The 27,259-nt window shown below is 45.5% G+C and overlaps 1 protein-coding gene across 2 annotated transcripts in view; it reads right to left on the bottom strand.

The window, feature by feature from the left end:
• Nucleotides 1-5,692: 5,692 nt before the first annotated feature.
• Oca2 (OCA2 melanosomal transmembrane protein) overlaps nt 5,693-27,259 on the bottom strand; it is a 208,881-nt gene continuing 187,314 nt past the window's right edge. For both annotated transcript variants that reach the window (XM_041656427.1, XM_041656435.1), the window contains exon 23: nt 5,693-5,911. In XM_041656427.1, coding sequence (XP_041512361.1) covers nt 5,827-5,911 — 85 coding nt within the window. In that variant the 3' untranslated portion in view covers nt 5,693-5,826. The remainder of the gene's footprint in view (nt 5,912-27,259) is intronic.

The following is a 27,259-nucleotide window of genomic DNA, read 5'->3' as shown; positions in this document are numbered from 1 at the left end:
TTGCCTGTCTCTATAACTGGCACACTAGGGCCAAACAGAGCTTATTGGGGCTTTTAGAGCCCAGGCTTTGACAACCCCCTCCCAAACACTACCATTCCCAGGGTAAGTATTTTCCTTTGTAGGCATGGGTTGAAAAAAAACAAGGTGTTGAGGGGAGGAGAGATCTAAGTCATATAGCAGGTTAGAGGGTTTATTTGTGGTAAATCCTTTCTGAGAGTGAGAGACAGAGACACAGAGATTTAATCATCAATGTTTTAAGGAGCACAAAGATCAGGGCAGATGTGACTGTGTGACTATGAGTTATCTCAAACGATTCATATTCAAATGCTCATCTAAATTGTTTGGAATAGCATACTCCTTATTAAAGTCACATGACAAATATTAGTCAGCATATAAACTTAGAGCAACAAATGTCCTTTATCCAGCTGCCTTGAACATTTTTCCTTTGACTTTTGCTGGAAAAAAAAAAAGTGCTGATGTTTAAGAAATAGACCTTGAAGACTTGTCTGTGATCCCAAAGACACTCTTGGCTCAGAGGCAGGCAGTGTGTTCCCTTCCCTAGTAGTGTCCACTAGAAGAAGCACTCGGGCTAGGCCTGGACAAGATGGAGAAAAGGGGACACATCTGCCACCCACCTAATGTAGAGAGAGAGGCAAGGCTAAGGTTGAGCATTGCCAATGAGGAGAGACGGAGCAATGGAAGATATGGTCCCCTCGGACAGCAGACTCTAAACAGTGGTGGAACATCCTGTTAGCACATTGCAAAGCAGCCAGAAGCTATGAAATCAAACGTTAGTCCGCGGTCAGCTCAACCTTCAGCACACTCGTCCAAAGGCCAGTGCGAACTGGATTATACCTGTGAGAGGGTTGGGACTGCAGGAGGAGACAAGAGGGCTTCCTGTACAAGGTCTGTAGTGGGGGAAAGCTCTGCAAAATACATGCCAGAAAAAACTAGCGAAACAGACTGTGAAGAAGCTTGAACTCAACCAGCTACAAGTCTCCATTTGTTCCCCAAATAACCTTCTGGACATCCAAAACCCTACAGCCGTGTTTTAGTTCACACTCTGTAATTTTATGAATGTCCACTGGAGAATATGCATGGATTTAAAAGCCCGTGGCCAGCGAGCAGGGTCTTGAACGGAGACCGGGTGGGATGTGCAGTGTTCAGGGAATGGAATCACCTCCTGAGGCCCTGTTAGAGGATTCCTAATTAGAAAACTTCTTTTGCATTCTCTCATAGACTGCAAACAAAACCAACATTTGAGGAGGCTTCTCTGGCTACCGTGTGGGCTTATTTTCTGCCCAGTGCTGCTTGTGTAAGCCCAGTATGTTTGTTAAAAGTTTGTATGCAAGGCTGTGTATTTTTCCTTAGCTCCTGAGGTGGGCACAGGCATCAGAGCAACTTCTAGACCTTTGTTTACTGGAGGGGCCTACAGAAGTGGGTCCGCTCCACCTTGACTGAAGGCCAGGGTTTAAGCCTACTCTTGCTCTTCCAATTAGTGACAAGAGGTCTGACTCAAGGTGTGACTACAAACAAGATATCTTGGCCTAGGGTGTGGTTACTGGGTATTTTGGGTATTGAGATGGCCCACAGAGGTGGATCCCTTTCACCTTGACCATAGGTCAGAGAGTTCAAGACTATATGACTCTATATTGACTCTATGTGGTCACTGCATATCTGCCTAAACAACAATGCTTAGCTCAGGATATAGTTGCTTGATGTTTCAGGTATTAAAGCAGGTAATTGCTATTTGTTCTTTGTGTCATGTTAAAGTAGTCTTTTGCCTTCTCCCCTCCCCCCTTTTTGGGTTGACACAAGCTAGAATCATTTGAGAAAGGGGAACCTCAATTCAGAAAATATCTCCATAAAATGTGTCTTTAAGAAAGTCTTAGGTCTTTTTTTTTTTGATTAATAATTGGTGTGGGAGGGTCCATTCAACTGTGGGGAGTGCCACGCTCGGGCAGGTGGTTGGTACTGAGTGGTATAAAGAGAAGCAGAAGTAGTCATGGGAAGCAAGCCTGTAAGCGGTGTTCCTTCAGAGCCTCTGTTCCAATTCCTGCCTGCAGGCTCCTGCCTTGAGTTCCTGCCCTGACTTGCTACAGTGACGACCTGTAATGTGAAGTGGAACTTCCTCCTCCACAAGTTGCTTTCGGTTATGGTGTTCCATCCTGACAAAAGAAACTTTACGAAGACAAGAACTTTCTGGCGACTCCTGAAAAGGACGCAGGAACAGGTCTGGCCTGCAGATAAGCGTCTAATAATTCCCCTCCAGAAGCCAGGGCAGTGTCGTTCATCTCCTGATCTAACAACTCTCTAGGGTGACCTCAGGCACCCTGACCTGAGTCTGCCAGGGGACAAAGGGTGCCAAGGTTTGAACTAGGCAGTCTGCCTGAGGTCTGAGTGCCACTGGCCGTCCACTGCCAGGCGGGTACCTTGCAGGGTTGCTGTATTTCTGCTAAGATAGTGTAGAAACTAATGAATCCATAAGGCAGGGAGGGAGGTCCACTCATGTTCCTGGCAGCTTCTACCCTGCGCAATTGTCCGCTTCCAGACACCCTGCAGCCTCTGTCCCTCCAGGCAGAGTGCATCTCCGTCTCCACCACTTCTGATCTCTTAGCAACTGCTCCCTCCTAACAACTAAATCCGTTTCCCGCATGAATTCCCCGTTGATTTTCTACCACGGGAGGCAAACATGTATGAGATTGGAGGCTAGCAAAAGCTACTGGGGTCCTCTCTTACACAATTAGGCCTCATGTTAGGGTGCATGGCGTAGAAGACATGTTGGTGAGTGTCGTGAGACCCTCTGGGCCAAGAAATCACCATCTTGAGGAGTTTCAATGCTTCCCCTTGCAAAAGATCATTCCAGGTGGCATGGTTGACGGTTTCCACCCCAGGGAAGAGGCTGGGAACAGGGCACAAGATTCAGATTCTGCCCTGACTGTCTAGCTGCTTCCTACCACCTCAGGCTCTATGTGGCCTGAGATGGGACCTAAAATATATAGAGTTGGGGCGAGGGGGGGGAGGACTGGAACAGCAGAGAAGCCCGCATCCCTGTTGGGAAAGGCTTTTTAGGTGTGGTCACCTGCGGGAGGAGTGATCACATTCCTGTAAGGAACCCATCGCCTAGTCTCCTTAAGGATACCCAAAATCCATCGGTTACCCAGAGTGCACTGCGACAGAATCATGGTACGGTGTGTAGTTGGGAGCTTGGGAGGAAGGTTATCTCTGCTTTCCTTCTTCCCTAGGGAAAAAACAGTGACCAAAGGAAAAAGTTAAAATCCGTGATCAAGACTGGGCGTCCCACCCTCAACCTGGGTAGCATACACGGAAGGTCTTTTAATAAGGTGACGGATTCACTCTAAGGTACAAAAATGGCGTTGATATTTAAAGTACAGTCACCCCTCAGCATGCTGAGCATCCCAGACATCCTAAGACACTATATGCTATATACATAGATACTCTATGCCCACTATATAAAATTGCAGTGCCTTTGCCCAGGACCCACAAGTCTGGCTACATAAATTAGCTCTATATTGCTTACAAAGACTAATACAATATAAATGGTTCTGTATTTATTATTGTTCTAAATTTATTACAATGCAGTTTAACTTTATATATGTGTTCCCTTAAATTCCGAAATGACTTTTTTTCCTTTTCCTAATGAGTTAAATCGGCTAATTCCTTTTATGTCCTAATTGTTCTTTTTTGGTTGTTAAATTTTTATTTTTTGAGATTTAATTGCATCCGTTCCCCCTTCCCTTTCCTCTCTCCAGCCACTAACTACCATGTACTCCATCTCTCGAGTTATATGAATAATATATAAATTAAATAAATGAAATTATTTAAACAAATTTTAAAAACAAATTATATAATGATATAATCTGTCTAAATATATAAATACAGCCTGGTCAGCCTGTGTAATGTTGCATATATGTCTGTATGTGTGTGTGCTCATGCACTTGGATATGAATGCATGCATGTATGTATGCATATACAGAACTAACAATTTGGTATTGGGTAACTAATTTATGTGCTCTTCCCTGGGAAGACTGTTTCTCTGGCTCTCAGCATTCCTTGGTTGCCTGTAGTTGTATGGGTAAGGAAAGAAAAAAAAAAGTCACATTGTAAACAAGCCACAGCAGCAAAGAACCTGAACCAAGTGGCCAGAAGTACAAGAGACATCAGAGAAATGCTTGAGAGGAAGAAATAGCACAGTTACTAACGGTCCAGCTGGGGTTGGAAGTTAGAAATGAAGTAGAGAGAAGGCTGTGGGAGCCAAAGAAATTGAATTTAAATGTTGGGAAAGCCCAAAGGGGTCTGAGGATAGATTGGACGAGAATCAGCCACGTGGCCTAGAAGAAGATGGGAAGAACTGAGAAGCAGCTAAGAGTGTGACTTGAGCATTGATGGGGAAGAGGCACTGATGGGGGAGTAGAAGGGAGCAGGACGTAGCAAAAAGAGCAAGAACATCAAGGCTACTCTGGCACGCGGAGGGAAAAGAGATGGACCAACCAGGAGGTACTTTTCCCCGTGGGCTAATCCGGTACCAAGATTGCAGACAGGCAAATGTGTGGAATGCTGAGGGCAGAGTTTAAAATAAAAAATGTGGCGCATGCTATCTACCACTTCTTCAAAGACGCTCAAAGATAATCCCTGACTCCAGTGGACTCAGGCGCAGAACGGAGGTATTCCCGCATGCAGGGGCACCATTTCCGGAGGGACGGAGGTTGCCGCTTGAGGAATACATGTGCTAATTTCTGGAAAAGCCACATCCACCCTGAGAGAGTCAGCAGCAGAAAATAGAACTAGAAAGGTCTACATTGTGTTTCTAAGCAGTCTAAGCTCCTTAATCCTTTTTAAATTAGATGCTCTTCTGTATAGAGTCCTCGGTGGACACCTTCACGTCTCACGGTTAGACACAGACAGCTGAGACCCGAGGGAGTGTGGGGGCACAGCCAGGGCACCAGAAAACAAGCAGGCAGACCTCAGCCAAGGCCCAGGCTTTCTCTGGCTCCTCGCTATCTAATATTTCCGTCTGACATGGAGTGGGTGCACAGAAGATCCACATCTTAAAGCATTGCTGAACAGCTGGAGAAGAGGGGCGAGCATATCAATCAAGCTTTAACGAATGGATGGAAATAGCATGTGTGTTCTCACAATGGAAAATGACTGTTCTAGGCCATTAATATAAAACAGCTACTTGAAAGACATTTCTAGTCTTCTGCAAATCAAATCGCTGGACTACTAAGCACTAATTTTAAAACTCCAGAGAAAAAAAAATAGAAACGGACAAAATGCAGTTCAGTGTCAACTAAACTACTATGGCAAATAAATCGCAAAAGCTTCTGTTGCAGGATTCTTTATTTTTTAAATATACAAGATGTTATCTTAACAGTGGTGCGTGTCTTCCCAGAAAGAGACATATTCACGGGTATAATACAAACTGAATGGTGGCTATTTTAAAATGGGGGGGGGGGGTATGTAAAGGAAACCTGTGTTTATCCTTTGGAGAATTGACAGTGGAAAGGCACAGCAACCTGGGTGGGCTTGTGCCATCTCATATAGAACTGCAAGAAATGGTTTTGAAATATACACATTTTTCTAGGGAATCTTGGTGAGTTAACTTGTATTTCTCATGTTTGGTCTGCAGGGAAAGGACACTGTGGTTTCCCATCATCTCCTTGAACGGCATGGTTATGGATCGAGCTCGGTTCCCACGTGTGGTGTGGCAAGCCCCTTGTCTTCTGCAGAGGTCTTGTGGAGAAGTCTCCCTGCTGATGTTGGGGATGGTCGGGTTTCCCTTGGTCTTCAGACAATGGCTAGCTATTAATTCCATCCTACCACAACATGGGCGATCAGGAGATAGCACATCCCTATGGTGCAGGACACAAGCATCATCGGGAAGCCTAGCCTGGAAAACAGAGAGACAAGGCCTCTGGTGAGAACAAAGAGATGCAGACTCTCTATGTGCCACTCTATTGCAAAAGAATAGACCCCGAATCTTACTAAGAAAAAAATGATCTTCCATTCAGGTTGTAAATATTTTTGCTATAACTCATGTGGCTAGGTCCTAGAAACCTGACTCGGGTAGTGAGGGAATGAGCAGATGACAGACATACAGACACACATATGTAAAAGCCGTGATTAGGTGAGCCACCGACTCTGCTCCACCAGCAGTGGTCCAGAAACTCAGGGTATTGATTTTATACATATGAACATAGAAGGCAGGTTTACTGTCTGCAGCTGAATGTGGATACAGGTTTATTGCATGCAGCCGGACAAGGAGGAGGGTTCAGCTAATCTTGGTAGCAGTCTAAGAACTGATGCTGTCATATATTTACCCTATCCCTGCAGTTCCTCAAAATCTTCAAAGTTTGTATACTTGTCTCTCTAAATTTCGTGTCCTCTGCTTCACACCCATTGCACAGAGTCATGCTCCTTTCTTTATTTTCAGGTTTCTCACGGGCGTGTTCCCTCACCTGACCGATGTGAGTTCTGTGTCGCCAAGGGACACCGTTTGGGTGCCTCTTGCTATGATCTGCACAGTTGGAATTGCCCCAGCTGGGGCAATAGGGAATGAAGAAAGGATCACCATACCGAGACTGTTACAAATGAGGCGGGCCGGGGGCTGTGCCGGGCACACAGCAGCAGCTCTCTGGACTCTCTGTTTATCTTTTTTTTTTTATTTTTAAATTTACTTATTTATTCTTAAAAACAATCTTTTCTCATTTTACATACCAATCCCAGTTCCTACTCACTCCCCTCTTCCCACTCCCTCCATCTTCCCACCTACCCCACCCCCATCCACTCCTCAGAGAGGGTAAGGCTCTGTTTATCTTATACATCGAAATCAATGGGGCAGGCTTTGTATACAGCTGAACAAGGAGGCAGGATTACAGTGTGCAGCTGAACAAGGAGGTAGGTTTACCCAAGCTCAGGTGTAGGTCTTTATAAGGGAGCGGTCTCAGGCTGTAAGCAACCCAGAGAAGCAAGCTGAGATCTATATTTTCTATACACATTGTCAACACCCACACATGACTGGCGAAAGGTTTTGCCACTTCCCTGGGCCTGATCCGGAGCAGGCTTTGCCGTGTCCATGAGTCTGGGGCACTGGGCTGGTTGTTTCAATCATCCATGTTTGCTCCAGATTCTTGTACTTGGTACAGATTTTACACAGTGCCACTGTTTGGCTCTTTGGCACTTGTCTGGGATGTGTGAGGATCTGGGCTTAATTCTCACTGTCCTTTTCTCTCCAAAATAATCTCCGGATGCCTTCTTCAGCTGTGTCCAGTTGGAATCATCCTTCTACAGACCTCCAAAGGAAGTCATAAGCCTATCAACAAAGTCTCTCTCACTTAGGGGGAGTTGAAAGGAAGGATCGTGAGTTAAGACCATCTCTTGTCTAAAGAAGTAACAGACAACATGACTTCCATCTGTGTTTCGATGGCATATGTGTGGGATTTGAGTAGGGATGCGACTGACTAGGAAGGTCATCATGAGGAACTCATGACTTCACATTGGTAAATCCTTAGAATAGGAGGTGATTGCGCAGTGAGCCCTCAACCAATGCCAGTCACTGCCCATGCCTCGTCTGATCAATACCACGTGACAGGGTTAGAGCGTGCACACAGCCAGAGGAAGCCTGCATGGTGTTTTAATCTCCTTTCTGTTGCTGTGATGAACACCATGGCCAAAGACAACTCAGGGAGAAATGAAGTTATTTCATCTCACAAATTACCCTTCATCACCCAGGGAAGACGAAGCAGGAATTCAAGTCAGAGTTCAACAAAAGAAACCAAAAATGGAGGAACACTGTTTACTTGCTTGCTCCCCGTAACTTTTTCAGTTACCTTTTTATACAGCTCGGGCCTCCTTGTCCAAGGATGTCCCTCCAGCAGAGGTCTGAATCCTCCTCCATTGATTAGGGTCCAAGAAAATGTCCCATAGACATGCTCATAAGACAGTCTGATAAAAGTAATTCTTTAATCGAGGTTCCTTTTCCCCAGGTGTCCCTAGTTTGTGTCAAACCGACTAGGAAAAGCCCTATCTTGTCAACTTGATACACAAACACATCGCTGTTAAACCATAACCTTTGCTTTCTTGTTTGTCCCTAAGATCTAAGGATATCATTAATAGCACAATTTAAAGCACAATCCAGCTTTTAAAAGTTCCACAATTGATAAAACTGTCAATACTTTGAAAGTTTAAGATCTCTTTCAAATACCAAGTGTCATAACTATGGATTCCTGTTCAAATGAAAAACAAGTTACATACATTCTTACTCTAAAAGGAAAGAATATGGATATAAAAATAACTGTACTTAATAAAACACAATCTCAACAGTGTAAATCCCAACTCTGCAGCTCAGTGTCTGACATCTGGAACCCACGCGTGATCTTCAGGGCTCTAAAGGGCTTGATCAGCCCCTCTCCAGCTCTGCCTTCCACAGCCACAAACAGCCAGACTGTACTCCACATCGGCCACTGTCCTTAGTACTTGTCCCATGCCCTGCAAACTCTCAGGGAGTCCACTGTACCTGAGCTGTACCGTCACTAATGGTCTCCCCATCCTCCCTGTAGAGACTTCAGCCATGTCATAGGGTACCAAGCCTCAGTTGCCCTCCATAACCCCTTCATGGCTTCAAACCCAGTGTAGTTAGGCAGCTCTTATACATTATTTGCCAACTTCGGCTGCCAGCTGGATCTGTTGCCTTGGTCCCCTTTGCACCACAGCTGACCCTGAGGCAACACTTCCTAGCCTAGAAGATTCCACCTCAGTGATGCCAGTCACTCAAGAAGCACAGCTGATTTCTCAGGCCCAGCTGACCTCATCCTTTGCCCCAGTAAAGTTCACTTCCAAATTAAATTTTTAATTATTTCTTTACTTTGATTTTTTTTTATGTGCATGGGTGTTTTACCTGCATGTCTGTCTGTACAGCACATGCATGTAAGTTCAAGAAGGCCAGACAAGAGCATAGAAGCTCCCGGAATTAGAGTTCCAGAGACTGTTGTTAGCTGTCACGTGGGTTCTGTGAACCAAAGAGCAGCAAGGGCTCCTACCAATCAGCCATGTCACCAGCTCCTGCCACAGCTCTGCTTCCCTGGAAAACTTCACCAGCCAGGCTTCTGTTGTCTGCATCTTTCTCTATGTTCCTATTGTCTAAGCTCCCACAGAACAGCTCCCTGAGTTCTGAGTGCTCGGGGAACTTTCCAGCCCAGTGTTCCAATGTTTTCAGCATCTTCCCCAAACAACAGTCTGGTCTTCTGCACAATGCTCCACTCAGTTTCTGTTCCTCTTCTCTTTCTCTATGTCTCTGCTCTGTACTGTGACAATCACCATGCCCTAGCCAACTTTAAAATGACAGAGTTTATTTTATCTCCCAGGTTATAATCCATAGTGCAGACGTGCAGCAGGAACTCAAGAAAGGTGAGCGAAGCAGAAGCCATGGAGGAAACCTGCCTGTTGCTTTGTTTGCCTGTGGTTTTCTCAACTGTCTTTTAAGATACAGCTTAGGACTACTGGCCTAGGAAAGGTATATCCCCCCATTGAGCTAGGTCCTTTTACTTCATTTATCAATGAAGAAAAAGCCCCCCCCCGATATGCCCACAGGCCAACCTAATGGAGACAATTCTTCAATTAAAGTTCACTTTCCCCAGGTATCTCTAGTTCATGTCGCATTGGCAATAAAATCTAACCAGTATAGACAGGAACATGAAATGTTTTTGACAAGGGAAAACCCAACTACACAGCACACAGGGGTCTGTTGGAAAAGAGAATGTAATTGTGTGATTCTCCAAAACTATAGGACAGACTTCTGGTTCTGAAGCAAGATGAAGAAGATATATTTCTTCCTATTGCCTGTTCCATTCTGAGCACAGCCAAGACTCTTGGGAATTATAAAAAAACAACGGAAGATCCTAAGGGGGAAAAGAAGCAGAATGGCAGCGTAGCTGAGAATCCTAAAAAAAACAAAACGTGGCATGGCAGTGAGCTGCCCTCCCCCATCTTCCATGAATCCCTCTAGAAAGTTGATACAAGGGAAACTCAATAGACAGTAGATTCCCAAAAGAAAAGGGCCCCAAGAAAAGCCTGCTCTAACCAAAGGAGCAGGAAAGGGGAAGTCAAGGTAGGCAGTGGTAGCTGTACATGGTAATTGGGGAAGTTTTATTATGACCTTTAGTCTGCCTCTTTGGTCACAGAGAGAGCCAGGACTTCCACCTTTCCGGGCTGTGCTGAATTCTCTTCCTGTGGAGTCAGGAGAGAGCTATAGAGAGCCTGTGAGCCTGGACTTTTCCCCCTGCTTCGAAGCAAAGAGATCTGTGGCTCCCCAGCTGGGTGGCTTGAAAGGGAAAATAGGAGACACGACGCAAATAAGCCCCTAGCAGGCAATTACACACATACTCGAAACAAATGGGGCAGGGGAAATAGCTTCCAAGGAACAACAGCACGTAAAAGGTGGACCTGGTAAGTTCAGAACTTAAGATGGAAAGACAAAGTCAGGCCAACTGATGGGCGCCATAACTTAAGAGAACATGTGAAGGAAAGATCCACAAACCTAGACAAGAGAAAGTCACCCACCAGAGGAAAAAACAGACTGGAGAGCGAAGTACAGATCCTTGGGACCCCACATTACAAAGCTCCAGCTTGTGTCGCCAGAAGGAGAATGAGGGAAGACGTGCACACACATACACACACAAACACACACACAACACACACACACACACATACACAACACACACACAGGCACACACACACATGTATTCAAAGGAATAACAGCTGAAATTCACACCCTCCCCTCACCAAAAGAATGCATTCTAAAGCTGCAGTTTTCGACCTGTGGGTCAAGACCCCATTGGGAATCAAATGACCATTTCCAGGAGTCACCTAAGACCATCAGAAAACACAGATATTTACATTGTGATTCATAACAGTAGCAACATTAGAGTTATGTTAGAAGTAGCAATGAAAATAATTTTCTGGTGGGGTCATCACAGCCTGAGGAACTGTGTTAAAGGGTTTCATCATTAGGAAGGCTGAGAACCACTGCTCTGGAGGCTCAAGTACTGGGTCCTTTCCTAGGAGCTGAGAGCCTCTGCTAAAATATATGGCAACAAGTTAAACTCCCTGAGTAGGAAAAAAATTATAAAGTTGTGAGAGAGAAATGACAGTGGCGCTAGAGGCGAAATGTGATTTTCACATCAGAAACCAGCAGCTCAGCGGAACAGATTCCTGTATCCATTCCAAATCACATCCATAGACGAAGGGAAACAGAAAGGGCAGCCTGTGACAAGAATGCTCCTGAAAGGAGACCATGCAAGAAGAACCCAAGGACCAGCAAGGACAATAACGGTTTTCAAATGATGTTGTGTGGTTGAAGAAAATGATGGAAGTAGCTAGAAAGGAGTTCAAATGTTTAACCACCAAGAAACCATATATGTCTGAGGTGGCAGAGGATACTAAATTATCTCAGTTTCATCGTTACATAATTCATATACTCATGAACACGTAAATATGTTCAAGTATGGGTCAATTAAAAATTGAACAAAATTAGTCTAGAAGATAGATAGATGATAGATAGATAGATAGATAGATAGATAGATAGATAGATAGATAGATGATAGACAGATAGACAGATTAGACAGACAGAGAGACAGACAGACAGACAGACAGACAGATAGATAGATAGATATCTCAGTAATAGAATACTTTTCTGATATACACAAGGTCCTGGATTCACTCTTCAGCACTAAAACCGAAGAAGAGAGGAATGAAATTAAATTATCACTTCTTTGATGCAATCCTCAAAACTACACAGGGATATTTAGACCAACTGTGGCACACATTTGAGTGAGCAGCAAGAGGCTTAAGCCAAGTTAGGTTTTCCCACGCCCAAGACAGCGAAACAGCAGGAGCCAGGGCTCTGTGAGTATCCGCTGCTGGCAGGAAAGCAGCCCAGAAGAACTCTAAGAAATGGCATGGAACCCACCAGAAGGCAGTAAAAGAAATGAAGGAACCGAAAGGAGAAAATCAACAGAAAGCAAATATAACATCGCACATTGGAGCACTACCAATCACCAACTGCATTAAATGTGAAAAGCCTAAGTAGGCTCATGAAAAACATGGATTAGACAATGTCGTTTCAAACGCCCTGCATTCTGTCTATATGAAATTCCCTTCAACGGCAGGGATTGGCTAAAAATAAGAAGATATAGAGGAGAAACCTTGCAAACACCAAGGAGAAGAAGAAGAGTGGGTATATTCATGTCACATAAACTGTAATGAGAGCAAAGGAAATTTAGCAATGAATACACAGAAATTGTGACTAATTGCTCAATACCGGTTAGGCTCACTCCGAAGATAAGAAACTACTTCACATCACTGCGTGCCCAGCAGGCCACAGTTTCGACTTTAATGATGCCTTACAAGACAAGGAGGACCAATGAGGGTTGATGGAGCTCCCGATCTACCAGGAGCTGTTCCAAATAAGCATTTTCCAGACAGAAGACCTGGGACTACATCAGACAAACACTGGCAAAAACAACAGGTAAGAATGCCAATATACCTATGGATTACAGGATGTCAAACCCTCGTTGACCTCGAACATGCCACTCTTCCTTTACATTGACAGCGTGGCTCGGCAGAAATCAAACAAGACTACACAGCCCCACCCCCTAGCTAGCATGTGCGGTCCATCAGAATTCTACCCAGTAACAGCGGGCTGCACCTTCTTTTCAGGGTCCAGAAAGATTTTGCCAAAGCAGACAATATTCTGAGCCATAAAGTAAAGCTCTCAAGATTGAAAATAATAACCACCATATATAATTAAATTAGAAACAAATAGAAGAAAAGTTAAAAAAAATAAAAATGCTCATGTAGCTTGAAATCAAAGAACACGCTTCAATACTCCCTGTGCGTGAGATGCTTTACAGAGAAAAAAATATCAATATGCAGAACTTAATGAGAATGAGAATACTATATACCACAGATGGAAAGGGAGATTACAGAACTGAAAGTTCAGGTTTTTAAATTCTCAGATCTTTAATGTAAGTTTTTTTCATATTTATTTATTTATTATTGTTCTCTGCTCCCCTCCTTTCCTCTCTCATCCCCTTCTATCCTGTCCTCTGGTCCCCATGTTCCTAATTTACTCAGGAGATCTTGTCTTTTTCTACTTCCCATGTAGATTAGATCCATGTATGTCTCTCTTAGGGTCTTCATTGTTGTCTAGGTTTTCTGGGATTGTGAATTGTAGGCTGCTTTTTCTTTGTTTTATGTCTAAAAGCCACTTATGAGTGAGCGCATATGATATTTGTCCTTCTGGGTCTGGGTTACCTCACTCAATATGATGTTTTCTAGATCCATCCATTTGCCTGCAAATCTCAAGATGTCATTATTTTTTTCCATTATGTAGTACTCCGTTGTGTAAATGAACCACATCTTCTTTATCCATTCTTCAGTCAAGGGGCATTTACGTTGTTTCCAGGTTCTGGCTATGACAAACAAGGCTGCTTTGAACATAGTTGAGCATATGTCCTTGTGGTACGATTGAGCAACCTTTAGGTATATACCCCAAAGTAATATTGCTTGGTCTTGAGGAAGGTTGTTTCCTAATTTTCTGAGAAATTGCCACACTAATATCCAAAGGGGCTGTTCCAGTTTGCACTCCCACCAGCAACGCAGGAGTGTTCCCTATTCCATCTTATCATACCCATTCCGTGTTATCACGTCCATGCCATGTTATACGCCTATCACTTTTTCTCTCATATCTGGATCATATATGTTTACCAGCATAAAATTATGTATGTATACATGACATGAAAATATAAGTGACATTGCCTCGGGAAGCCAAAGGGACTAACATTAGTGGGGAGGGAAGGAAAACGGAAGGGGACGTCCTACAGGGGTCTATGCACTGTATAGAATCGCTGAAGATATCCTTATGTCCCTCAGCACTGCGTAAAGTCAATTCATAGAACGAAAATTTAAATAACAAGAAATGAGAAGGGAGAAGGAACAAATTAGGTCTGAACTTAAATCCCTCACAGCCCAGATCTGCGGTAAAGTACAAAATGGCAATGAACAAAACCAGAGAAAACAAATGGAGACACTCGGAGTGGAAAGCAAATGGAACACCCAACATAGTCATCGTAACCATTAAGTCCCAATTAATTATAAGATTAAAACAATTCCATCAAATTCAGAACAAGATTTTTTTTCTTGATACAGGAAAGCTTATCTTAAAATTTACATCTCTTTCTTCAAGTCCGTTTTCAAACCCTGACTTGCTTTTTCCAGTCAGTCAGTCTAATTTTATAACTTTTTGGGCATCTATACTGGCTGGTTTTGTGTGTCAACTTGACATAAGCTAGAGTCATCGGAGAGGAAGGAGGCTCAGTTGAGGAAATGCCTCTTCAAGATCCAGCTGTAAGGCACTTTCTCAATTAGTGATCAATGGAGGAGGACCCGGCCCATAGTGGGTGATGCCATCCCTGGGCTGGTGGTCCTGGGTTCTATAAGAAAGCAGGCTGAGCAAGTCATGAGAAGCAAGCCAGTAAACAGCTCCCCTCCATGGTCTCTGCATCAGTTGCTACCTCCAGGTTCCTGCCCTGTTTGAGTTCCTGCCTGACTGTCTTCAGTGATGAACAGCAATGTGGAAATGTAAGCCAAATAACCGCTTCCCTCCCCAACTTGCTTTTTGTCATAGTGCTTTGTTGCAGCGATGGAAATCCTACTAAGACAGCACCGTTCAGGCATGTGTTCGTTCTCTTGAAGTTCATTGGGTTATTTGTTTATGTCTTCTTTAAACTCCTTGAATTCTTTGATGAAGTTTATGATTGTTCTTTTGTAATTTGTGTTCCTGGGTTCTTACAGGTAATTCCCATTGGAGATTTATAGGACTTGGGGGAGGATTTATAAGATTTAGAGAGGGGTTATACTGTCTTAACTTTTCATACTATTTGTTGTTGTTGCAATGAAATCTGAGCGCATGGCCATTTCTTTTGGTTGCATGTCTGATGTGGACACAGTTAGCCAGGTAGACGTACAGGTACATTCTGCACCAAATCTGGAGGTTGTGGAAGAGCTGTGGAAAGTTCCTCAAACTGGGCCTCAGCAGTGGATTTGAGACCTGGTCTCTGTCTGAGGATTGGGATGATTGCAGGAGGTTTGGGGTTAAAAGGGCAGGACGGATATCTTAAAATGTAAATGGGAAGGGACAGGCTATAAAATGGCAAAAATGATAACATTTACCAACATGAAGGTCTTGGTTACAGGGTGCCACAGAAACATATGGTCAAAGACTGTCACATGCCCAGCTAAGTTCTGACGAAAGTACAATTGGAGGAAGGATAACATTTAGACAGATGTTTCTGGAGTAGCCAGCTATTCAAAGTCCGGAAAGGGAATTTTGACTTCAACCTTATTCTTGACCCTAAATTTGATGGATCATGGGTATAAATGTAAAAGAGAGCTGGAAAACACTTAGAAGGAAGCTAGGATCAGATTCTTGGGGTATATAGTTTAGTGAAGAGCTCTTACTGACAACGCTAAAGGCATGATTCCATAAAAACTGAAACTATAATGAGAACATCTTTTAAGCCTTTGCTCAATGGATTGCCCATGAGAGGATGATAGTGGTCACAAACCGTACCAACGAGCTGACAACGGAGTCCTATCTAGATACCCAAGATCCCTCAGACCTCAAGAGCAGGAAACCTTAACAATCCAATTAAGAAATGAGCTGGAGACAAGCAGAGGCATCTCCCTGAGAAAATGCGTGACAGACATGCTAATGTTTGATATGTTGCTGCTATGGACCAGCCTGGAATGCTGGTGAGCAAGTGTCCCCTAAGGTGTGGGAGGACCTTGAGTGGACAAAGAACACAGCTGAGTGCCCCTGAACAGCAGCCTGGGGGGCAGAAGCCCCTGTGTAAGCTGTGCTGCTTGGCCAATGAGCTGTTTCTAGAAGCAGAGGGGAAGATGGAGCCAAAGGAGCTGGAGGGCCTGATTGAAGAGAGGCTCACTAAGCTGGAGGCAGACACAACAGCCTGTGTCTATTTAATAAGACCAAGAATCTGGGACAGGGAATTCAGGAACACATTTAATATTCACCTGGAGAGAGGTGCAGAGAGGAAAAAGTGGGTAGCAAGGTGAGAAGGCTCAATAGTCTTTTCTATTAGTGGTTTAGGTTAGCAGACAAAGTAATGAATTGCAGTGTGTATCGGGAGACCTTGAGTAGCTGCCTCGGTAGCCCCTCAAGGCTCAGAATTGGATGTCTATAAGGCGAGTATCTGAGGGTAAAAACATTAACCCAATCATGTTACCTCTGTATCTTCTTTATTTTTCACGTGAGGGCTAATAGTGAAGTGCAGGGGTGCAGAGAAGAAGAAAAAGAAGAAGAAAGAAGAAGAAAGAAGAAGAAGAAGAAGAAGAAGAAGAAGAAGAAGAAGAAGAAGAGGAGGAGGAGTAAGGGAGATCTCTAGGGCTAATAGTGAAGTGAAGGGGTGCAGAGGAGAAGAAGAAGAAGAAGAAGAAGAAGAAGAAGAAGAAGAAGAGGAGGAGGAGGAGGAGGAGGAGGAGGAGGAGGAGGAGAAGAGTAAGGGAGATCTCCACAAGGTTTCTAGGTTTTTATAGACATAGTTGGAAAATTTTACAGGTAAGGACAATGATAATTTGCATATCAAATCACAAAAGGGCAGGTAGAGCAGTGCCCAGGAAAGAGCCAGCGTCCACGGGGAAATATCAAGCATCCCAAACCATTAGATACAGTTGCTAAACATCCTGGAATCCTGGATCTACTGGTTCTCCTCATCTAATCTCTTTGGTGATAACCAGCTTTGGGGACACTCAGATTTATTTGTTAGCAAAGGTGGGGCATGCTGCCTTCCTGCTCAGTGCCTGTCTTCTAGAGAAATTTCTATGTGGTCTGTTAGCAGGTAATTTTGCGGGATTGACTCTATAAAAATTGACCGTTAGGACAAAGAGTGAATGCGTCTCTCCAAGGCCTCACGGTGTGGGGGAATGGAGCAAGGTCACTCCACTGCCCGTGCAGAGGTTACACTGCTAAGGTGTTCTGGGAATGAATCCCATTTCGAAGGGAAGAATCATGGCTTCACAAGGTTTTTACAGATTTGACGGCGACTTTTCCGAATGACAAGTGTTCCCGCAGCTCTGCAAAGCGGGTACCCCATAAGTTGTGGGTCTGCCTTTATGAATCTGTCAGCTGTGCATTCACTGTAGAGTCCTGTGGGCTCCAGCAAATGTCACTTCACACAGATGTGCCATTGTCCTTTGTTCCCATCCGACTTCACCACCCGCCAATCAGATTATGATAGGTCAACAAGGAACAATGCGCTCGAGGATAAATGCATATAGACCCTAGAGGCCTTAACTCGCAAAGATGTGCACGCTGGGAAGTTTCTATGTCTGCATACTAGGTCTTTCGGGACCAGGAGCCAAAACGCACCACACCCCCCACGCTGAGTCTGGTCCCTCACTCGTTTCAAAGGAAATCTTGCGTATAAACAGCGTAACATTTCAGTGGGGTTGCTTACATCTTTCGTGTTCTCAATCTTTGGACTCTGCATGGAGTCCTTCATCCCACACAGCTGTCTGGACTTGCTGCATTGCAGGACTCCAGGAGGGCCTCTCCAGCAGACACATTCGCTCAGACAAACCCACAGCTACCGGTAGTTTCAGGAAGGGCTGCAGAAAATGTGGGCGTGAAACAAGCATGAGTTATACAAACCCAACTGGCAGGGGCTTGGCACCCCTGGACGTTTCTGCCAGGCCAGGGGGAAAAAGCAACCCCCAAATATCCCCTCCGTTAATATTTGTTATGCTCCTTGGTCAACGTGATGGCAGTGGCAGCGTAGCTGTTTATTCTGCAGCTTTCTCCAGCCTTCTGGGACGCTTCAAATGTAGGAGTCCCCTTGGGGCTGGTACTTTCCCCTGTCCTTCCAGGTGAGGGCGCTCCACTGGTGTTTCGGAGATTCACGCCCTTCCCCAGCCAGGAACCAAAAGTCCTTCCCGACCCTGTTGGGAATGCACCAACATAACACATTTCTCATGATGCTCCAAGTCCACCAGGGGCTCCTAATTCCCCACAGACTCATTTATCTTGCTCCCCAAGGCCTTCTGAAAGGCAGCGCCGCTCTACCAAAGGGCTTAGGAAAAGAACATTTGCTCAGCTGTCAGTGTGACATTACGGTGTCCTTTCTCCGCGTGGTTCTTTTCAAACCCTTCAGCCCAGCCACCCCGTTGCCTTCCACAAGACAAAAGACACTTGAATGTCACAGTGAAACTCGGGATGCAAGCTGTCAGATGAAGGCGGAGACAGGCACGAATTGCAGACCCTATTTAGTTTTTAAGTCCAAAGGGGAAAAAAAAAAGGAGTCTGAACTTATCAGGCAACTAGACAGCAAAGGGCACAGAGGCGATGCTTTACCAGGCTCGACACAGGCCTTTCGTCAACAGGGAATTTTCACTAAAAAAAAACTTGCTGCCTGAAGTGTAGACGGAAACTCTCTATTGTCTCTTTTCCCAAAGGCAGCCTGGCTACAGTTCTTTAAAAAAATGACACTTGATGCTTGCTGCCTTCCAGCAAAGGTGATCCTGTTTCTTTCTCTTCTAACCAGTGCCAGAGAAGAACACAGGGTTGCCCACGTGGCAGAGGGGCTCTGCCACTGAAACACGTGCTGTTTCCCAGCAATGACATGAAGACTTTTTCTTCTGCAGGCCTGTGAAGGCTGGTCATGGCACACACAGGCTACAGCCTTTCCGTAGGCACAGGGTCCCTTGAGATCGGCCCTTCGGCGTTGGGGCCTATCCTTAGGTCCTTCTGGGTCTTGTTTCACAGGTGTAAGACTTTGTTTTCTGGGCCTCCTAGGAGGCCATTCAGGAGAAATGTCTGGAAGGACCCCCCATCTCCAAAGCCCCATCATTGTGTTTCCACCAGAGACAGGAAGGCTCGCGCACACGATGGGAGTGAGCCCAGAGGACCTCAGAGGAGAGAGGGTGCATCCAGAGCTAGGAAGTCCCTTTGTAGGTCAGTAGCTGTCCCCTGCACCGAGCACTGTCCCCCACTTCCTGTAGCAGTCACAGGCTAAGAATCAGGACAGACAGCTTGGACATCACGGTAAAGAGTAACACATCAGAGTAAAGAAGACACGGTTGGAAAGAGAAAGACACGCAAGGCGAAAACTAGAATATTTACCCTTGTTCCATCCCAGATGGTTTTATTTCTTTCAGGCATTTAACCTTATAAACAGATCAATCATGGACTTACCCAACAAAAAGAGAGAGAAAGAGGAGGAAACGGAGAATGTTATATGACCTATTCTTTTTGGGATAAAAAAAAAGGCTTTGCACACACTTTCTCACTACACAATCACACTATACACTTCAGCCCACTGTGGTGTGTGTGTGTGTGTGTGTGTGTGTGCATGTGTGTGGGGTGTGTGTGTGATGTGTGTTTGTGTGTGTGGTTTGTATGTGTGTTGTGTGTATATGTGTGTGGTGTATATATGTGATGTGTGTGTATGTGTGTGGTGTGTATATGTGGTGTGTGTATTGTGTATGGTGTGTGTGTGGTGTGTATGTGTGTATATAGTGTATGTGTGTGGTGTGTATATGTGGTGTGTGTATTGTGTATGGTGAGTGTGTGTATGGTGTATGTGTGGTGTGTATGTGTGGTGTGTATGTGGGTATGTGTGTGTATGGTGTGTGTGTGGTGTGTATCTGTAGTGTGTATGTGTGTGGTGTGTGTAGTGTGTGTATGTGTGTGTATGGTATGTGTAGGGTTGTGTGTGTGGTATGTATGTGTGGTGTGTGTGTATGAGTGTGTATGTGTGTGTTGTTTGTGTATGTATGTGTGTGTTTTGTATGCCTGTGTGTGTGCCTGTGTGTATGTGTGTATGTGTGTGTGGTGTGTGTGTGTATATGTGTATGTGTGTATATATGTGTGTGTATGTGTGTGTGTGTGTGTATGTGTGTGTGTGTTACTGGAAATTGAACCCAGGGCCTGTGCATGCTCAGCAGAAGCTTTAGCACTGAACGATACCCTCAGCCCTACTGACGACTTCAGTTACCCCACTTCTGCAGCTAAGTCTACCTGAGGTCCACAGTCCCCCACAGCTTCTCCTAGCATTCTCCATGACGGGCCCTAAAGGGCCTAAAACTAGGAACCTCAGAGGAGCAAATAAACTCCCCACTCAGCACAAGCAGGAGAACACCTGCCCGACAAGAAAGGCACCCTAGCAATGGGAGCATCTGCTGAACTCGTCTGACCCTGGAACCATAAGGACCCCCTCCCCACCAGCATTCCCTCTTCTGCCCTACAAAGCCCCAAACACTGTGCACCCAGGCAGCTATCTCCACCCCCACAGAGAGACGGATTTTCCTCAGTTGTTCTGAATAAACAGTAACTCTACTCCTGCAAAAGGCCAGTCTCCATTTCTCCTATTTCCAAGTTACCTGGATCAATCCAGATCGAACAGGCCTTGGAAGTCAGAGCATATACAGTAGGCAGCTCAGGACGCCACAGGGACATGCCACAGATTGGAAGCTTTTTGTTAAAGATTTATATTTAGCTGTGTGTATGCATATTCATGTGTGCCTGTGTGTGTGCCTGTGTGTGTGTGCCTGTGTATTGTGTGCCTGTGTATTGTGTGCCTGTGTGTATGTGTGTGCCTGTGTGTGTGTGCCTGTGTGTGTATGCCTGTGTGTGTATGTGTGTGTGCCTATGTGTGCCTGTGTGTGTGTGCCTCTGTGTGTGTGCCTGTGTGTATGTGCCTGTGTGTGTGTCTGTGTGTGGGTGTGTGTGCCTGTGTGTGTGCTTGTGTATATGCCTGTGTGTGTGTGCCTGTGTGTGTTAGCCTGTGTGTGTTCCTGTGTGTGCCTGTGTGTGTGCTTGTGTATGTGCCTGTGTGTATGCCTGTGTGTGTGCCTGTGTGTGTGCCTATGTGTGTGCCTGTGTGTGTGTGCCTGTGTGTGTGCTTGTGTGTATGTGTGTGTGTATGTGTGTGTGTGCCTGTGTGTGTGCCTGTGTGTGTGTATGCCTGTGTGTGTGCCTGTGTGTGTTCCTGTGTGTGCCTGTGTGTGTGCTTGTGTGTGTATGCCTGTGTGTGTGCCTGTGTGTGCCTGTGTGTGTGCCTATGTGTGTGCCTGTGTGTGTGTGCCTGTGTGTGTGCTTGTGTGTATGTGTGTGTATGCCTGTGTGTGTGCTTATGTATGTGCCTGTGTGTGTGTGCCTGTATGTGTGTGCCTGTGTGTATGCCTATGTGTGTGCCTATGTGTGTGCCTGTGTGTGTGTATGCCTGTGTGTGTGCCTGTGTGTGTGCATGTGTGTATGTGTGTGTGCCTGTGTGTGTATGCCTGTGTGTGCCTGTGTATGCCTGTGTGTGTGCCTGTGTGTGTGTGCCTGTGTGTGTGCCTGTGTGTGTATGCCTGTGTGTGTGTCTGTGTGTGTGCTTGTGTGTATGTGTGTGTGCCTGTGTGTGTGCCTGTGTGTGTATGCCTGTGTGTGTGTCTGTGTGTGTGCTTGTGTGTATGTGTGTGTGCCTGTATGTGCCTGTGTGTATTCCTGTGTGTGTACCTGTGTGTATATGCCTGTGTGTATGCCTGTGTGTGGGCCTGTGTGTAGGTGCTTGTGTTGCGTGTGCCTGTGCCTAGGATTGACGCTGGGTATTCCTCTTGACCTGGAGTCTAGAGGATGGGAGCTGTTGCGGTATTTCCGTATACTGAGTGCATGGCTCAACCCTCTAGGTGCCTGCAGAGGAGGAAGAGGGCATCGATTTCTCTGACTCTGGAGTTACAGGGAGCTATGAGCCGCCTGATATGCTTTCTGAACCCAAACTCAGGAGCTCTGAAAGGGCAGTTCTCCACTGCTAACCACTGAGCACTGGGGCTGAGGGTCTTACTCATCAGAAATGAACCGCGTCTCAGGCCAGAAGCCTGAGGACAGGGCATCTCCAGATTTGATTTCTGCTGTGGCCTCTCTTCTGGTGGCCCTCCGGATATGTCTGTGTCCTATTGTCCTCCAAATAGAAAGACATCATCCGCGATGGAAAAAGGCCTGGTCATGTGACCTCATCTTAATTAGTTAGCTCTTTAAGCATCTTATCCTCAAACATAGACACATTCTGAGATGTTGGGGTTAGAACCACAACATACAAGTTTTGAGTCAGAACCATTCAGGCCCATACCAACATCAAATATGAAAGTCCTTATCCTTAAGTACAAACCACTTGCTAGCTTTTCCCCTCTGACCAGATTCTTCTCGGGCATTCAGTGATTCTTAAAGTCATTATTTCTCCTTAGCATATTTAGTTTATCAGTATGAAAACATGACCTTCTATTACTATCAATATTTCATGGTTTTTTTCTATCTTTAAATGACTTTTCCTGCTTCTACAGTAGTTTTGTCCCACACTAACGCATGTTTAAGTAGCTACCTTAACATGTTTAGGTGTGTTTTCATGGAACTCGTAGCCTGCCTGCCAGTTTTTGGCACTAAGTGCACACCTTTAATCCCAGCCCTCGGGAGGCAGAGGCAGGGGGATCTCTGTGAGTTCGAGGCCAGGCTGGTCTACAGAATGAGTTCCAGGACAGCCAGGGTTGTTACACAGAGAAACTTTGTCTGGAAAAAACCAAGGGGGAAATAAAAGGGCTCATAGCAGCGCAGTTAAGGGCAGAACTCATGAGCCATGAATGGATGACTTTGAGGCTTCTGCTCTTCGTCTGCAGCAGCAGAGGGCAGGAATGCTCAAGGGTATTTCAGCTCACTCCGTGCAGAGGTTTGCCTCTGCAGCAGACCATGGGAGAGCCCTGATCATTGAGGACTCGGTCTCTGCTCCTAGGGCACACAGTCCCCACCCTGCCAGCATGGTCAGAGGACAGCACCTGACATTTGTCGGCTATTCTGATTTTGTTGCACAGGGAAGAGGTCGGTCAGAACTCCCGGGAATATAAAGAGGTTTTGCTCACCCTTCCTCTAGCAGAGAGCACAGAATACTGAGAGGAACTGAACTCCTTCTAACAAGCCGCTCGTAGACCACAGTCTACAGGAATTTTAAGCCTATTAAGCAGTGGAATTGGCGAGAAAATCATATTTCAGGCCGAAGCCTTAAACTTTATGCACGGATAATAATTATGCTAAATCTACTTTATTAATTTGAATTTCTTATATTAAAATTGAGGCACAAGACTTGCGACCAAAGCAATAGTATGGATGCAGTTTTACCAGCCAGCTTTAGTCTTTGGCGTCAGACCTTCTGCTGAACCTCCAAGGTGTGCTGTCCGTTTGTAATCCAATGCCTTTCCCCTCCATTTTTCCCCATAATTCAGCAGCTGTATAATAGGCATTATTTTTGCACTCTGTACTATTATAGGTGTACCATGCCCTGAAAGGGATAGGGCTTACGCAAGACTCCCGTTAAAATCTGATTCTCAGCACAGCTGTACTGGGAGACATCCAGGCACTACAGGTTAAGACTGTCAAGATGGATCGGAGCTGCTCTCCAGTGCACCACCCTCTGGTGGAGGGCTGCAGAGTCTGGCAAGCATGCTCAGCTTGCTGCTACTCATGCAGGCTGAGAGTCTTCCTGAGCCAAAATCCAAGCACACAGCCATGCTCGCAAAAGTCTCCCTGCAGAAGCAACGCCTGCCCACCCCGGCTGCAGCTTGAAGTCCTTGGAGTGTTTCCCGCTGGCGCTGCTGAAGTCAAATTCCAAAGTAAACTGAACTTAGAAACACATAACGAAGAACTACATAGATCACTTAGATAGTTCAGCATGGGCTACATAGGGTGTGGTCTCAAAAACGTAATGTTCCTCCAAAGACTGGACATCAGCTTTTGACCTGGCCACCACCTTTGGAATGACTGTAAGCACCAGTGCCCTGGGGAGCCTTTTCTAGGACTAGAATCAGTAAGCTCTTAGAAGCCATGGTCCAGTTTACACGCACGCGCGTGCGCGCGCGCGCGCGCACACACACACACACACACACACACACACAGATACAAATGGAAAATTAGTGGTTCACAAAGATGTCTCTACAAAAGTTTGAGCGAGGAAACTCCTGTGCTCTTGTGTAATTCAGAATCCATCCTGGCATTCTGTGAGAATACTTTTTCTCATCTGCTTCATTCTATAGTAAGTATCTCCTATTATAAAATTCCCCCACCCCCAACACCAGATGTGAGGATTCAGCATAGCGTATCATTCTCTGAGCGTTCTAGTCTCAAAGCAGACCTTTCCAGTTAAGGAGCCCTTTACCTCCCAGGCATTCCATGGTGGGCTCTCCCCTGCTCCCTTGGGAGGGTCAGAACTTCTGTACACACTCAATTTGCGGTTTTTTCCTTAGAGCCATGTGGAAAGACCTCATTTTGGAAAAGGTTTGAAGTCAACCTCCTACCTCTTCCGTAGTCTCTCTTTCTCGTTCTTTTAATTCCTCAAAGGAAGACCCATAACCCTTCAGCCATTCTTACTCTATGATGTGTAGCTAGTGTCTCCATGTCCCCCCACGCTCATGGTTTCCAGACAATCCCACTCTATTTAAGTGTAGCTAGCGTCTACATGTCCCCCACACTCATGGTTTCCAGACAATCCCACTCTATGAAGTGTAGCTAGCGTCTCCGCGTACCCCACGCTCATACTGTCAAGGCAAACCTTCACAGTGGCACACGGGTAGAGGACTTGTAGATTATTTTTAATTGCCATTTTCCCATTGATGGATATGGATTTCCTGAGATCTTTAAGTGAGATCCACGCATCCATATATTTCTTTTGCATGCTTGAACACCCTGAATAGCTACTCTATCCTTTCTTCCACACCGGAGGCATAGAATCAGGGAAGATATTCTGGAAACCTTGAAAGGAAACCTGCAGTCTGCAAGTAAACTATAATGAAGTCACAGAACTTTAAGTGTGAATTACCTCAGCTGCCATCTTGTATACCTTGTGCACATGAGAGGCTGAGGCCTGAGCTGCCAGGGGGCTATTGAGGCCCCTTCCTTTAGAGAGATGTTTTTGCACACCTACCATGCTCCGATAGATTGTATTTTATGTGACAGTGAAGCGGGCATGCAAAAGCATCTGTTTAGCTGTTCCATTGTCTAAAATTTAGAGCTGAAATCAATTTTTCAACCACTCTACGGACTTTCATCCATTATCTTATAACATAATGGCCCCTTTACATTTCTACTTGCCTTACTAGTTAAGATGTCTAACTAGATGTCTAAGACTAACGGAAAGCTATATGTAAAATAATGCTGCATTTGATAGTTCCGGTTCTTGGGAAAACCCGAGCCCCGCGGGAGCAACCGCAATGAAATGAAAGAAGAAAATAAGAGTCTGGAATGGCAGATCACGTGTCTCTGGAACAAAACTCCGTTGTCCAAAGAGAAGGTATGGTATGGGAAATTTCCCAAGAAATTTTCTGGGAATGCTTTCTAAGGCGAGTTGTGAGGGAAGTGTGTCAGGAGACAGGGTTTCTCTGTGTGGTCCTGGCTGTCCTGGAACTCACTCTGTAGATCAGGATGGCCTACTCGCTGAGATCTGCCTGCCTCTGCCTCCTGTGGGGGCCAACCATGATAAGCTAAATATGGACAGGTCACCCAAAGAAAGTTCTTTACTTCCAACCATTATCACCTGAGACTCTGGCCATCGATGAATTTAAATAGAGTCTGGAGTCTCAACAATTTACCCTGAGAAAATGCCTGGCTGCAGGAGGAACCACAGGCCGAGATTGCCCGACCCCCACCCAAGAGCAGACCATTCAGAGGAAATACCTGGCATTCCAAGAGCTGTAGATAGAGACACCTTCCAGCGTACCTCAACAGGACACCCCTAGATAAATGTCAGCCAATCGGGGGTCCTGAACCTCAGAGACCCCTTACCCCCATCTTTACTACTATAAAACCCTATTCTAATTGAGCTCGGGGCTCTCCAGTTATTCCAATACATTAGACATGGAGAGACCGAGTTTGCAAACTATATTAAAAATAAAGGCTCTTTGCTTTTACATATTGGGACTCAGTTTCCTTGTTGGGTTGCAGGAATCTCGCGAATTTGGGGATAACAGCTCCCAAGTGCTGAGATTAAAGGCGTGTGCCACCACTGTCCAGCATGCTACAGGTTTTTTTTAACTGTATTGATAAACTTACAAAACGTGATACGATATTTTTACTATAATCAGCATTAGTGTCTCGACTGCGGAGGGGGGGGGGACTGGGGGAGACGACCCTTGCCCTCCTGTGCCTTTTCTTCTTTCCGTTTCCTGCATTGCCCTCCCTAGAAGTCTTTAGATCTAGTTACTCATTTAACCATGTACATTGAAACCCGCTGTTCCCAGGAGTGCTTTAAAGCAAGCGAGGCCTCTCCTACCTTCAGTGCGTTTTAAACAGGCTACGAGATGTATGTGAGTCTCAGTAGTCTCGGTTTATTAAATCATTGATCAGACACACGACTCTGGGCTGCGGCTATGGAATTCTAAGAGAAAGTATACGGGTTCTCTGCAGGATACAGCTACGTGGACCCATGCCTAAGCGAGATCTGTAAGGCTCTATGCTGGAGGCGCTACGTGGTCACGTGTCTAAGTGAGATCTGTAAGGCACTGCTGTAACCACCTATGACAATGTCAGCCACACTTCGCACAGTGAACAGGCCCCTGGCATTCAGAGATGAGATGAAGCGCTATAGTAAGCAGCAGACCCACAGAAGAGCAATCAAAGCCACCGTGGACAGCCGGTGTGGTGGTGTGTCACTGGGACACCTTGGAGAAAGCGAAAAGGCAGCTTAGTTTTGGAAATCTGTTTCCCCATGCCATGTGCCTTGATGAATGACCATAGCTAACTGAGTCAAATCCACTCCAGAGATCAGAGCTGGAAGATAACTAAAATCCCAGACAAATCACAAACCAAAACTACTTCTGAATCCATGGCGTGGCGGAAGATCCAGAGCACTACGGGTCCAAAGCTTAAACAGAGGTCGGCAGCTGTATAGAGATGTGTGACGTGAACATCCCTTTGCCCGTCAGACACCTACCAGACACTGTTATGAAGAGTTTAGTCCTAACAGCAGAATGTGAACAAGTGAGAGAATACACTAATCATAGAGATTCAGGTGCAGGGATAATTAGTGCTTGCATCCTCACCCAGTACCCACAGAAGAAGAAGTACCCATCCTAAGAAGGCCAGCTTCTGATGCAGGCCCAGCAGAGGGATTGGCATCTACTCCAGCAGGTCTGACCCCAGGCCCGGGTC

Source organism: Microtus oregoni, unplaced genomic scaffold, assembly GCF_018167655.1.
Source record: "Microtus oregoni isolate MIOR12 unplaced genomic scaffold, Mior012 000000F_ref0000247, whole genome shotgun sequence".
In the NCBI taxonomy this organism is placed as follows: Eukaryota; Metazoa; Chordata; class Mammalia; order Rodentia; family Cricetidae; genus Microtus; species Microtus oregoni.
Note: the sequence above shows the minus strand (reverse complement) of the source record. Positions and strands in the feature narration are given on the sequence as shown.